General features: G+C 41.7%; 1 protein-coding gene across 1 annotated transcript; it reads left to right on the plus strand.

Moving 5' to 3' along the window:
• The first annotated feature begins 2,561 nt into the window (after positions 1 to 2,561).
• Positions 2,562 to 5,039, plus strand: chst2b (carbohydrate (N-acetylglucosamine-6-O) sulfotransferase 2b). Its single transcript, XM_083935708.1, has one exon. It carries the CDS (start codon positions 3,104 to 3,106, stop codon positions 4,499 to 4,501), a length of 1,398 nt encoding a protein of 465 aa, XP_083791834.1. The 5' UTR covers positions 2,562 to 3,103; the 3' UTR covers positions 4,502 to 5,039.
• Positions 5,040 to 15,235: the final 10,196 nt, after the last annotated feature.

The following is a 15,235-nucleotide window of genomic DNA, read 5'->3' on the forward strand; positions in this document are numbered from 1 at the left end:
AATCCTACATATAATCTACAAAATGGTGGTATTACATTCTGAAAGGGAAGGAAAAAAAATCACAATGCATAATAGAATAATACCTAATCGATATTCTGTGGTATATGATTTAAATTATTTACTCACGCCGATGCTCTCTGTAATGAGGTGTCCTCTTACTATTCATGACTTCTCATCCACCTGATATAGCCCACACAGAATATTATAAATGTAGTCGAGGAGTTCAAAGAAATGCTTAAAAAAAAAAAAAAAAGATATGTGGAGTGAAACTTGGCCCAAAGTAATTTAAATTCATGGAAGAGCTGTTAAATTAAATGAGCCTTTTAAAACAAGCTTTGCCCCTTCCACTCAATTTCCAAGCAGTTACAAGTGCACATATGGGAAGGAGGTCCTGTAGCTGCATTTTGTTTAGCAACAATACAGCCTCCGAGGACGGCCCTTAGTTAATCACTATGAACTAAAGTAGATTCAAGATTCAAGATTCAAGAAGCTTTATTTATCCCGAGGGAAATTATTGTGCAACAGTTTCAATACAAAGATGGGAAAGGAGTGACAATAAGCTAAAATAATCAAATCAAAATAAAGCTAACGCAAAATAAATCAAACAATAACTAAGTGTGACAGAGTGCAACAGACATTGTGGTTAGCGTAGGCATATACAATATACAACAATACGCACTGTGCAGTTTAGACAGCATCCTCCTCTCAGACACCGCCACCAAAGAGTCCAGTTTGACCCCCAGGACGGAGCCAGCCTTCCTGATGATCTTACTGATCCTGTAAAGCTTCATCAGTCTCCTGTGACCATTTCCTCACAGTCCTGGTGGTCACAGGAAGCCGCTGGACTTGGATGAGGTAGGAGGTAAATAAAGAACATAAGCCACTATGTAGGCGACATACGCACAAGTGTTATTGGGTGCAGGAATCATACTGTGTCAAATTATTTTCAGTGAATGTTAAACACTTTTCTGAATAAATATGAAACTATAGGACCATCAAAATTACGTTGTGACAATTTTTTAATACATTCAAGAAAGACAAAGAAACCATTATATTACTCTCCCACTGCCCACCATTTCATCAATTTTTATGTTTATACAATTAAGAATTTCCGTAACTCATATATTTGTATGAGCACATTGTTTGGTAATGTAAATATATGCTGTTATGTCAATCATTTTTAGGACCACCAAAGAGAGAAAAGTATGTTCCTTTGTCTTGATTAGAAACATTATGCTCCAGCAGAGGGCAGTCTGCACAAAGGCGTTGTACAAGGCTACATGGATGAGTAATACAAAATGAGTACATTTGGGATCGCTGCACACTTCACAGAGCCTGAGGAGTAATTATTCACTGCGTAGTCCAATAATCCATCCTATATCTAAGCCCTTCGCAAAAACTCTTATAGCACAGCTTTACTTGATCTGTAGCAGATGTCTTCTTAGACAAACAGTAATATACTGTTACTGTTTTGTATGACCATATACAAACATACCTAGCTAAATAGTTAAAGAGGATTTTGGTGTTACAAGATATATTAATTACGTACAATAAGGTCACCGTAACATCAGAGGATCCAACCCCTTTCACTCCATCTTGTGCACCATTCAATTGTGAATGGGCTGTTATCCCAAACTGGCAAGCCCCTCAGGAAAGATGATTTTCAATCTGCAAAGCATGTGGTTTCCTCTTTTCAAACACATGGCCTTTCAGCTTCCCAGGACCTGTCAGTTCCTGGGGAACAGCTGTCAGATGTAACATTTCAGCTGATTCCACTTGAGAGTGTCAGTCAGTGTTGCTGGCTGTTTCCAACACATTCAGTGGAAAAAAAACACAGCAATGGTCCTTTAGACCTACATTATTTTCAAATTATTTATTTTAATCTTTAATTTCAAACAATATCCCTCGGATACACATATTTTGCTGTGATATGTGTATAGTGTGACCTACCTTTAATTAACCTAATAAAAGGAATTTTCCTTTAGGGCATGACGCTGTTTTTTTCCTTTATGGATCTGAGCTACCCTCTTGAGGCTGTAATGGGGGAAAATATATACATTTAATTTGAAATAGTTCTCTGCACTCATGCAACATAAAGATCACATACATAATATGTCTGTAAAGATATTAGAATAACAACTTAAAAATAGATGAATTTAGACAAAGGAGTGGCGAAGACAGCGGGTGAGGGGTGAGGGGTGAGGGATGAGGGGTGAGGTCAGGACGTTTTAAGCAACCATCCATAATCTGCACTTTGTAGGATACAGTGTGCAGCTGCAGCTCTTATAAAGAAGGGTGGAACAAGGATGCAGATAGTGAGGGAGGCCTCTCTGAAACATAACAACAGCATCATTTCCCACAGTCTACCATTGCTGCGATCTGTGGGAGCCAGAAGCGAGCCTGCAGCGAGACAGACGTGCGGCAGGTCCAATGGCGCAGCTCGCTGACGCACGACGCCACCGCGCGGGCCAATATGGTCCCTCTGTGGGCGGGTCTTTCTCCTTGTATTCTGATTGAATCGGTCCAGTTTGTGTTAGTTGGGCGAGCAGAGAGGAGCAGGAAGAACGAGGGAGGGTGTTTTTTTGTTTGGGCCAAATGCTGTAACTGTGGATACTGGCTGTGCACACTCCGTTATGGCAGATGCGGAAGGATTTGAGCTCCAGCCGGTGCGCGCCAAATCGTGACGGGTTTTTATTGTCTGCGATGCCTGAATCTGAGCAGGCTGCATTTACAAGGATGCATCAGATGAGAAGTGCGCAGGGATGCCTCCGCTGAACATGGACAAACAGGGCGTCTGTTACAATGATGAAGGCTCCCTCCTTTTTGTTTTGAACACGGGCCACCCACAGAATCACTGCAACGCGCGCTATGGACAACTTAAACGCTCCTCTCATGCATTCTTATGATGAACATTGCGCAGTGCAGTGAAAACGGGATATCGTGTTGTGGATTTCGAGTCGGTGGTGAGTATATTACCTAATAAGTGCGATTCAACTGGGTATCAATTCCCAGTATAGGCTGCATACATCCCGCAAAGCGTGTTTGGTACACAGTCAATGTAAGGAGCTTGTCCAGTGGTGAGAGCCACTCTCCGAGGGTACAGATGAGAGGCAAACAATATCATCAACCACTGAAGTTGACAGCGCCTTGGGAGAAGGATGCTGGCTTTGGGAGGAAGCTTAAAACCTACAGGAATCATACCAAGATAATAGCACAGCCTGGGATCGTGATGAAAGTCCTCCGCAGGAAGAGGATTGTGTTATTTATGGCCTACTTCTTACTGCTGGTCCTCACTATGCTTAACTTGGCTAATTATAAATGGACTAAAGAGCCTCAGCAGTGTAATCATCAGATGAGGAGCACCACTTATCAGAGCAGATCTGACATTCGCTTCCTGTACAGGCCCTCTCTGGCTAAAAAGAGACAGCTTATCTATGTTCTGACCACCTGGAGGTCGGGCTCCTCCTTTTTTGGGGAGCTCTTTAACCAAAATCCTGAAGTGTTCTTCTTGTATGAGCCGATGTGGCACATCTGGCAGAAATTGTACCCGGGTGATGCAGTGTCTTTACAAGGGGCAGCCAGGGACATGCTTAGCTCCTTATACCGCTGTGATCTCTCTGTTTTCCAACTTTACAACAGCCCCGGGGGCAAGAATTTTACCTCCCTGGGACTATTTGGGGCCACCCTCAATAAAGTGGTGTGCTCTTATCCCCTCTGCTCAGCCTACAGGAAGGAGTTGGTGGGGATGGTGGATGATAAGGTGTGTAAAAAGTGCCCCCCTCAAAGCCTTAGACTGTTGGAGGAGGAGTGCCTCAAATATAGCACCATAGTCATTAAAGGGGTACGCATTTTGGATGTTAACGTGTTGGCCCCACTCATGGAAGATCCATCCTTGGATTTGAAGGTGATACACCTGGTCAGAGACCCGCGGGCAGTGGCCAACTCCAGGATCAAATCCAGACACGGCCTGATAAGGGAAAATTTACAGGTAGTCCGCAGCCGGGATCCTAAACTCCGCCGGATACCTTTTGTGGATCCTGGTCACAAAGCCAACAAGAAGGATGGCGCAGACTACCACTCCATTGGAGCCATGGAGGTGATCTGTGATCGCACCTCCAGGACTTTGAGAACCGCCTTAAACCCACCCAGCTGGCTGAAGGGGAAGTACATGGCCGTGCGTTACGAAGACCTGGTCGAGAACCCAGTCAAGACTTTGCGGAACATCTACCGCTTTTCCAACCTTACCACTAACCACGACATCGAGTCATTTGCGCTGAACATGACCAGCGGCTCCAGCTCCTCCTCTAAGCCATTCATAGTCTCGTCCAGGAACGCCACACAGGCCGCTAGTGCATGGAGAACAGTCCTCAGCATTCAACAGATCAAACAAGTGGAGGACTACTGTCACCATGCCATGTCCGTTCTGGGGTACGAAAGAGTCAGAACAGCCGGGGAGGCCAAGGACTTGAGCAAATCACTACTGACACACTCCAAACTGTGAAAACGTACCACCACCAAAGACCTTTTAATTTAATGTTCATTTTGCATCGAGTGCCGTTTCCTCTTATTGTGGAATTAAAGCTTTACTTTCAATCAGTGTTGGAGGAGCTCCACTGGCCACATTTGGAATGTATCATGTTTCTCTCTGTTGAACTGCAGTGGTATTTGAAGGGACCACATCTTTTATACTGGAATATTGGATGTGTTTGACAATGCAAGGCCTAAGAACAATGACTTAATTAGCAAAGCAGGAAAAAAACCACAACGAAAACTGTATAATTCATGTATCTTGTTATGATGACACTTCAAAGTGGATATTTTGGGGTTATTTTTGAATGTTAAAAATCTTACAAAAATCTGTTTTTTTTTCAGTCTCCATGCTGTCTGTAAAAGTGAAAATAGTTGATGATAGATAAAAAAAAAACAACAAAAAAAACAATAACAAAGAATTGCTCAAAAGAAAAAAAAAGAAGAAGCTCTACGCTACTCTCTATCTGTAAGATCTGGTCGAAGTCAGAGACAATCAATAAATTGGTTTGTTCATGTGCCATAGGTAGAGGTGTGTTGACTAGGCTACATCAGAACAGCAGTGGCGATATTTATTTAAAAAAAAAAAAAGATGTTGATTTTTGTCTCCAATCCTCGTAGGATGATATCATGCACTGTGGACAATGTCATGGCTCTGGAAAGTCTCTCTCAGTGTCGGTGTAAGCAGTCTGTTCCACCATTTCAAATGTTTACAATTGCTTGCTCTTATAAAAACACATGAACTGGGAATATTGCATTGAGTAAAAGTTGACAGTTAACAAGAGAAGTGTATGCATCTGTGTTGAACCACCCGCACCTCTGTACAGAAATCATGATCAAAAGCAACAGCACTAGACCAGTGCTTCTCAAAGTCTGGTGCATGAGGCAACATCAAACATTTAAATAAAATTAAATACAGCACGGCAAGCCTGATCAATATTGTAGTAACAAAATACTTTATGCTATTATGTATTTTTATTTACATATAGGTTTTGTAATAATTCAGTTCTAATGAGATTCGCAGTCGTAGCTTAGTTTAGTGCATTACGCACCACTGTGCCTCTCCTTGCCATTTGAGAACCACTGTGCTGGAATAATAAACACACTTTCTGCTATTTACTACATAACTTAAAGGTGCCCTGTGGAGTTTTCTTGAAAACAACGTTTCTGATTACATTCAGCATTTCTCACCAAAACACATCATGCGTATCCTTTTGGTCTATAATGTGTTGCTTAAATCAATGTTTTTCTTAAAAATATGAAACATGCATTGTTTACCTCAATGTTTATTTCCTGACTGTCTTCTTCCTCCCTGCCTTTGCGGGCACATTGGCGTGTTGCGTCGTGATTTACTGCCGCCTGTAGCACAGTGGAATAATGTGAAACCATTAGCAGATATGTGTATCCCGTCATGCATGTGCATCTACAAAGCGGGGACACACGCCAGAGAACATTATATTATTTTAACAGTGTTCAAAAACTCCATATGGTGCCTTTGAAGTATGTTTCATAAAAAGGTAATTCGTAATATTCAGTTGTTGGTAGAAATAATTATTAGTCACTTCAGACCTCAAACCTTAAAGATCTCTGAGAAATGGCTCCAAAGGGAAATACTCTAATATCAAAAGGCATGAATACAAGGTACGCTTTGAGAAAACCATTTTTCCAATTACTCCGTCCAGATTATACTTCAGTAAAACAGCTCAATAACATTTGGTTCATGATGCTTAAAAAGCCCAAAAATGACACTTGAAAACTCAACAAGCAGCGTCTTTGCTTCTGCAACTTACATAGAGAATTTGTGATGAAGAAACTTGCACTAATTGATGGTCCTTCCCCATGATGTGTTAAGAATAATCTGCAGAGCCTCAGTTGTCCTTACTTGAAAATGTAGTTTAATACAAATATCTGGCCAGAGATATTTGTGTGTCTCAGCACATATGCAAAGACACATTCAGACAACAAAAGCTTGAAGAGACGTAGTGACATCCCATATTAAGAGAGTCGTCTCAAGGACCACCTTATCTGCTATGGCGCCAGAATAGTAAAACGACCTTTTGCACAGCCTTTTGGAGACAGACCAAAAACAACCACAGACGTATGCATAAAATCCAGAACCACTGAGGTGTTTCATCATATTTTTCTCCAGCAAGTTCTAAGCCCCTGTTGTGAGCAGTTAGATAGCTGGTGGACAGACTTCAATAAGGAGTTCTCAAAACCATTGAAATATATATATTTTTTGTATGCCAGAAGTAACTGTCATATGTGAAAAGACATTACCATTGAGTTTTCAAATGTCAAATCATCATGTTTTGATACTTGGATCATCATCGACCAAATGTGTTATTGTGTGTTGTGTCAGGATGACCTATTGTACATGTGATAGCTTCATATCTCAGCAAATCCCACCCAAACTAGTAAGATTGTACTCCAAATTAGACAAAAATCATTTCTTTGGGATAGGGTGAGCAGATGTCCCCTGTCCCCGGCTACTGCTGTCCCCGTAAATATCCCCGGTTTTCACTGTGACTGAAAGATCCGAAAATGGAAAATTGTAAAAAATGAAAAAACAAAAATGTTGACAAAAGTATAGCTGTGCACCCTACTACTGCGCAAACAAGGAGAATGCACTGTATTTCTTTGCAGCAACTGAGGCCTGAAACAGAGGAGCATTCCACTGATGCACCCATGCATTCACAACATTAAATGGAAAGTCCTCGCTTCAAGGACAATGGCTTTATTAATACGAGAGAAACAGTCTACATATTCACAAAGCTTAACCTTCACAGAATGGATTTTTGCAGTACACAACAGTCTACTTCTCGCAAGGGGAATGGGGTACTGAGATTTATAATGATGCACTCAAAGTAGCAAAGTGCAATCTATAAAGAAGTCAGAGGAAACCTCACATGATAATAGTCTCTTTGCCAAATGCTGTTAATATACTAAAGCATTTGGAAGTATTCTAGCCCGCTGCAGAATGATAAGCAAGTCGTGGAGGGAGATGAGGGGTAATACATTCAGTGGAATACATTTTGAATCAGTTAAAAGGATTGTAGCAGAAACAGTGCAATAAAAGTTTAATAAGGAGTTGGGGGGGGGGGGGGGGGGGGTGAGAAGAGCAAAGTTGGCACAAAAATACCATTTCAGCTGATTAAGGGAAATACCGTAACTTTCAGTCACGATATTCATGAGCAATTCTCCCTAAAGCTTCGAACCAAGACCTTATGCAACTATGTAGCATGAAGCTGCTCCGCCTACAATTAATGTGACTTAACATGTATTTTCACCAGAAATGTTGCATTATAATTTTGCTTGCTGTGTGAAAAGTACAATGACCTCACATAGGTCAATTTCTGCTTCCTGTCGGTTGTGTTAGGCACTTAAATTAAACAGGATTAATTATTCTATTTCAGCTATTAAATTCCTTGAAACTAGAGAGAAGCAAGCCAAGAGAACCATTGGCAGAGCAACAGAAAGAGCAATGGCCTTTGTAATTCCTCCCTCTGCCAGTGTGTCTTTGCAAGCATGTCAGCACAAGTGGAGTGCACGACCTTTTGGGAGCCATTGTAACGTGGACTCCCGGTCGGCTCCTCTCAGATGCCCTGGCCAGTGACCCCACTCTCTGTGGGAGGCAGGGATTTAGCCTCAGGGCAGCAGGGTCTGATAAGCTGGGGTGTGAGGTGACCTGTCGCTTCAGGCATCCCTGGAGAGAACAGGAACAGTGCCAAGTCCCAGGTCTCCTTCCAGCATGTCTTCCTGGTGTGCGGATCCAGAGTTGCCTCCTATAGATCCATGCTGGTTCTTTGTTTTCTCCGAATCCTCTGGTCCAGGCTCTCACAGCTGCTCCTCATACTGAATGGCACATAGAAAATCAATTTCTATTCTCTGAAGATATTTACAGTATGTAGTAACACAAAAGGGAGTCTTACCTCCTGGACACGGGGGCTGCTGAGGAGTCTGGCAAATACCCCACACCACATTGGCAGTGAGTCGGTGAGGGGAGGGCCACAGTGTGTCAGCACCGGCTTTAGGTATCAGTGACCTTGTTAAGGCATGGTGGAAAAGGTGTGTATATGTTGATGACAGTAAACAGGGGGGAGGAAAATTGACCACAGAGTACTAATACTAATAATTTTAGCAGAACCGAAGCGCATCTCACTAGGGTAACATTTAGTGAGATTATATGTAAAGAGAAGCAAATTGTAGATGCATTTTAGAAGGTTTGTGAAGACCAGGGTGTGCCATCTTAGTCATATTACCTTACCGAAAAATATGTTTAGGGATATGACCGACAGATGGAGGGCAAATCAGGACAGTGGCTTTGTTAGAAAGCATTGGTTAAAGTGAGTCATTCTTTATGCTGGGTAGTTGTCTTATGAAATAAAAGCCCACTATAAAATATGCAACAAAGGAAGACTTTCCAGGAGGGTGTGCTCTACAGGAGAACTGCAGGGGGCTTGATAGGGATAAAAATAGTCTACCTGTGCACTTTATTGAAACCTGAGGTAAGGTCAGAACTGGTTTATGTTGAGAGCTAGAGGAGAAAGGGCTGTTTTCAGATGCTAGAGACTATGGTAAAGTCTTCTGGAGGTGTTTTCTGGGCTGTTATGGTATTATACACCCTCCAACACCTCTTTTCAGGCCGATGTGCGACGACAGCAGCTTGGTGACAGCCTATCTTGTGATACACTTGATTCTGTATCCTCTCCATTACAGATCCTTAAAATGACAGCGCACTAGCTTTAAGCTGTAAAAAAATGTAATTGCCTTTCTGCAGGTGTTCATATTGTACTTTTTCTCGCCTCGCACCTTTGGCAAAAGACAAAACAATATTTTACCAATGCTATAATTTCTGCACAAAAGCAACCGTTGTACCTCAGAGCCTATAATGAATTATGTGGGATTTAAAGGTGGCACACAAGTACACAATCCCCTGGCACAAGCTTGAAAAAAACAAACAAAGAGCAGAGGAAAATGATGATAAATGTTGTGGCACTAATTCTTACATTTCGGTGCTGTTATCAGCAATACGCAAGAGGTGGGAATTATGGGCACTATTCTGCCAGCTAACAGGATTTATTTATAAATGTCTCAAATGAGGGAGAGAAAGAGAGAAAAGAGGATGGGGGATGAAGGATGAAGAAATAGAAAAAGGGGGGGATAATGACTTCTTGGGGACCTGCACGAGTGAATTGTCATCTTGTCGGCACAGTGTCCTTCTGTTCTACACTGGCATAACACTAGACAGCGTTGGTAATTATAACTGCTAGAGCTGCTTTCTGCTCCACAATGGTGTCAGGTGGTCTGTGGGCGTGCGTGTGTGTATGTGTGTGTGTGTGTGCATGTGTGGGAAAAGGTGCTGAGTAGTTGTTTGGAGTAGAAGCCCAACTGCTGCCTCAGTCATCGTCACCTTTCCCTGACCTATCATCAGTGGAGTAAAGTAACAGAGTACATTTATTTAACTACTTCAGTACAGTTTGGAGGCATTTACTAAGGAAGTACATGCAGGACCGGATCATGGTCCTGTGGGCAGGTCTTTTGTAGACCCGCCCTCCACTTTGTGGTTGTAGTTCACATCAGGAGAATCTCAATGCAGATTGGCTTTTACGACAGCATCACACAAATTTTTTACTCAAGATGAAAACATTTGAACTCATGTGGACGAACAAATAGTTTGACAGTTTAAAAATTGTGAAGTCTTCCTTTAGCAGTTATACTTCTACCCTACCACGTTTCAGAGTGAAATATTATACTATATATCCTAATCCTACAACAATTATCGACAGCTGCAGTTACTGTGTCGACTCAGATTTACATGTCTCATATTGTGGTCATATATAATACATTATTATCGCCCAAACGACCCAACAGAATGTTAAATAAAGTACAGTAACATTAGCTTCAGCTAAAATATGATGCTGCAACACTGAAACGAGGTACTGCATAATTAATTGTTCTACACTATGTGTCTCTCGCACAATATAAAATGTCAGCAGCACATACACTTGGTGCAACTTCCCTCTAACTTCCTGTACTGTGGTGTATTATATAATCTCATAAATAAAGGTTACAGAGTGATTTAACTTTCAAGTCACGCCACAGACTCATCCAGCGACCAAACTAACTGTATGCAGCCACCCCGGGTCTCTTAAACATGGGTGGCCTCTGGGATACTAGAGTCAAAACAAAAACAGCAGTTGCCAGCCCTGAAACCACAGTCTGCAAACCACTTCAGCAGGAAGGATCAAACAGGCTTTGATGTCCGCCAAAACCACTGCTTAAGAGTAAAATGTTTGTCGTAATGAGGCTTAAAGCCAGGCTTACAGGGAAACAGTTAAGGAAGCAGCAGTATGCCTTTAGGATGAGACGCCGGCAAGTCAAGGTGAAGCTCAATTTCCTGGCAGCGGGATCCGGGATGAGGCTCCTCTCACCTGGTCCACATCAAAGCCCCCCCCCCCCCCCCCCCACACACACACACACCCAAGCATTGGCCAGAACTGTGTCTTTCATCCTGCTCACGGCTTCTCCCATCTTATCTCTCTACACATATAGGTATAAAAAAGCCACTACACACGTTCGGTCAAATGTGCAAGATGTAGTTACTGTTGTAATTGCAACTGCAATGTTGTGTTGCAAACAATAACCGGGTCAAAAGTGTCATAAGTTGAGTGTTTGCAGCTGGTCATATCCAAGTCACTCTCACTCAAATCCTCAAATACAGCAGCTCGGTCAGTGGCTGATTATGACGCACAAGGCACCCTTTAGGGTCTGTATGCGAAGCACCGGAAATTCAACAGTGAGATGATGTAGTATAAAAAGTGACAAAGTCTGCGTAGGCGGTTGGGGTCAATGGATGGGTCAAAGAAACACAGGGCTTTCACACAGGAGACCGCTGTCCTTGTTTCGTGTGAAAGCTGAAAGTCAGCAATGACTTATTTTAACTGACATTACATACGTAAACCCCATAAAAGTTAAGGATGTAACATACTAAATGTCATATATGTAACTTAGTTACCAAACAAAGTTATTTTAACCCAAACCATGAACGTTTCCTAAACCTAACCAAGTAGTTTTGTCTTGGTAGCCTGGTTTTGTCCAAAGATAAAAAAAAAGACATATTGTTTATACTCTTTGTTTACAAGATATAGCATGTTAATTGGTAAGACTGACAAATCATGAAATGTAAAATAAAAGCATCAGAAATGACATTAAGTCATATCCAGTTCTGTGCTTTATGGGGATTTCACAACTTATTCAACCACATAAACCGCTTCTGCATTTCGTGGTTTAACATCCTGAATTGAAAATTGGATTTGATCAAGAACTTTGTTACTAAGCCTCACACAACAACCCATTATGTAATCCATTAGTAAATAAAAAGTAAAGCAAAACTCCTAACCACCTTTCAACTGATTAACCAAGATTAAATATATTCTGCTGTAATGTGAAGCACAATATTTAGCAGAGTTTATCACCCATCGAACACCATCCTGTGAAAAATGGTGGTGGAGGCAGTATCATGTTGTGCGAAGGCTTTTCAGCAGCAGCGACATGGAGACCTGTGAGAACATAAAGGAACAATGAAAAGGCACTTCTCAATGAATATTTGTTCCAGAATATTAGACATTAGAGCAAAGGGACAATATAAGAAATATTTCACAGATGTTCCCCGTTGATTAAGTTTAACATGACTTGCACATAACAATGTGAAAAAAGATCGCTATACATCTTGTGGGGCCGTGTGAATACAGACGAAACTAGAAAGACCAGGCTGTAATCACTGCCAAAGTTGTCTCAAGAAATGAATGCTGAGATTTGTTTTTTTCCACTCTCACTATATTTAAAAAAAAATGTTTTGACAGTCATTTTATTCTATTTTGTGTATGCTATCAACATAATTATAGATGAATTCACTTTTATTCATTTTGCAACACCACAAAATGCAAACCCATAAAGGGCTTTAAATACTTTCTACAGATTTGGTAAATACAAATGCGGTCACCTCAGAATCTCTGCTCTACCTAATTAGAGTGTCATACTGTTATTATGCCAGGAAAAACTGACAGACATAACATGAATCAACAAGCCAACATGGGCTTTGGTGCTGATTTCTCATACTATTAGAGAGTTTGTTGTAAACAGCTACAGTTATGAAGAGTATCTATATTTTGATTTTTAACTGGTGGACTAAAGGACACGACAGGAAAGCTTTTAATCCATAAACAGAGCTCCGTTTTGCCTTTTTTTTTTTTTGCCTAATCTGATATACTTAACCTGCTCTGAGTGCTTAATGGTTTACTGACACTGTCCAATCATATCTGTCCCTGTTATTCACTTTAAATGCACTTCTCCAAAAAACAAATCAAATACATACTATTAGCACACTCATGCATTAAATGAATATTCTAAATGAATGCACTAGCAGACCCGCATCTCATTGTTTTGCAGTGGAGAACAGTGTGCATAAAGTAAACTGATGTGCTCCTTAAGGAGAACCGGGCCAGGTCATGAGGCCATTAAGTGGTACAATTAGATTAGCTTAAACTTAATCTAGTCCTCATGAAATTCCACTGCAGCAGACAGGACTGTTTTCTTACTGCCAAATGATTTTACTACATTCTCTGCTTACAGGAATCTCAGTCACCATGTAGTCAACAGAAAGTAAATAAAAACAATAGTTTGACTTTTGGTTAGTACACCTTCCTAATGAAAAGATTGAAATTACTTTCATGTCTGTACGGTAAACATAAAGACTTGAATATACTTTGCATGTTCGGCGTCCACAGATGCCTGCAGACTTGAACTGGGTGCGCACATGTCGGTCTGGCGTTCCACACTTCAATCTGCAATCTGCACTCCACAATCTGTTCTAGTCTGTGGTGGTTGGTGGTGTTTGTATTCCCTTTAAAAACAAATTATATATATGTGGGTAAGGGCGGATTTCCTCACACAACCTCTCTTTGAAGCAAACACCTGTTTTGGCATCTTCTTCTTCTTGGCAAAAAAGCTAGAGGTGCAACGCCACCAACTGGACCGAAGTGTGGAACAACTGGAGCATGCCCAGTAGGTGCACTTGCTATGTGTAAAGACAGCACACTCACTTTTTTGGCTTGCATGTAGGCAGTCCACCCAGACCCTCCTGGACATGGGCGGATGATGACTTAAAATCACACAAACTGAGTGTAAGTCCCACATTTAAGGCTGCAGCTAGCAGTTTGTCAGCTTAGTTTAGCACAGAGGAAACATGGCTCTGTCCAAAACAAAGGTACACCCGTAAAACCACTGCTTGGATTAAACATAAGAAATATGATGTGTTCATAAGTTAACCCTAGCTCTGCTGGTGGGTGGATTTACTTGCCTGGCTATGTGAAAATGTCAAAATATCCCTTTAATATGCATACATACACCCACCACCAACCTGAAGCAGTTAATGAACTTCCTGTTTGCTCTGCCCATAGTACATGAGGCTCTTTCTTCACATTCCCTGAAAATGAAGCACTCTTGTTTCCCTTGTACTCTCTCTATAATACTGCTACTACTCCACAGACCAGTGCATTAACCATTGTGAGTGTGAGCCGGTGTGAGAGTGCTTTAGAGAAGAAAGCTGTGAAAGGATACTTGTAGTTCAGAGGGTTCCACAGGCCCTGTGTTCTGTCTGGCCTCCCTGTACAAACCTGTAGACCATGAGAGAACCACTGTTACTCACTGACACACAAAAACCCACTGGGGTGGCTATACACGCTGCCTGATTGAAATGTTGAAAACCTGCATCCATGGATGGTCAGTGGGGCCATATCCAATGACCTGGTTTTAGAAGTGGGACTTCAGGGCCCTGTGCTTATATAGCAAAATCTTGTTCTCAAAAATGGCAAAGTCCCTAGAGATGCCTCCTTGCTACCGTAAGAACGCGCCCCCAGCAGTCCCTGTGTGGACTCACTCTGGGCAAGGTTACATTGATCCATTTCCATAAGAAAGAGCCTTAGGACTTGGCCTCACCTCTCCACTGAGATCCTCATTGAGCTTTACCATCCACTGCCTATTCTGTCTGCCCCTCTGGCCTCATAATGCCAGGGAGCTGCCAAGACCATGTCCCTTTCATAGTGTGCAGATAAGAGTCAGGTTAAATGAGTAAATGAAAGAGAGTGGATGGAGAGCTGCTGGGAAGCGGTAATTGTAAGGTGGCAGGGGTGAGTGTGAGGGTGGATGTGTCTGCACAACAAAAAAGACACACTCAGAAGTGCCTTTGTGCCGGTAAGGATGTGCTGCAGACTGTCAATTAGCAGGAAGCAAAAAACTGCATTTCCTCCTCTTGAACCTGTTCTTCGCTTTGATATCACGGTGTTAAATAAACAACAGAGCCCAGATTAAATGGTAGACGCATATCATCATTGGAAGAGGACGGCAGGATATATCAAATCACTGATGTGTGTCAAAATGCTGCATAGAACTATTGTTATTGCAAAAATACTCAAGTAGTCAAACACAACTCAGAATGTAATGCATTACAGCCCTGCAGCACTTTAGTAGCGATTAAAAATAGCTCTTCACTATCACACTCTGTTCAGTTCCCTCCAGTGGCAACTAAGCAGAAAACCCAGCTTACCTCACAAGGCACCGTATACATATGTAGAATCGCTTTGTATACAACAGTGTAACTTATTTAAAGTATTGTGCATGAGTGAGTAATAGAAGCTTTTAGGCTTCT

Source organism: Echiichthys vipera (genome assembly GCF_963691815.1).
Source record: "Echiichthys vipera genome assembly, chromosome: 21".
NCBI lineage: Eukaryota > Metazoa > Chordata > Actinopteri > Perciformes > Trachinidae > Echiichthys > Echiichthys vipera.

What these genes read in the sequence shown, in the direction of transcription:
- chst2b (XM_083935708.1), top strand. Translation starts at nt 3,104, where the DNA reads ATGAGAGGCAAACAATATCATCAACCACTGAAGTTGACAGCGCCTTGG.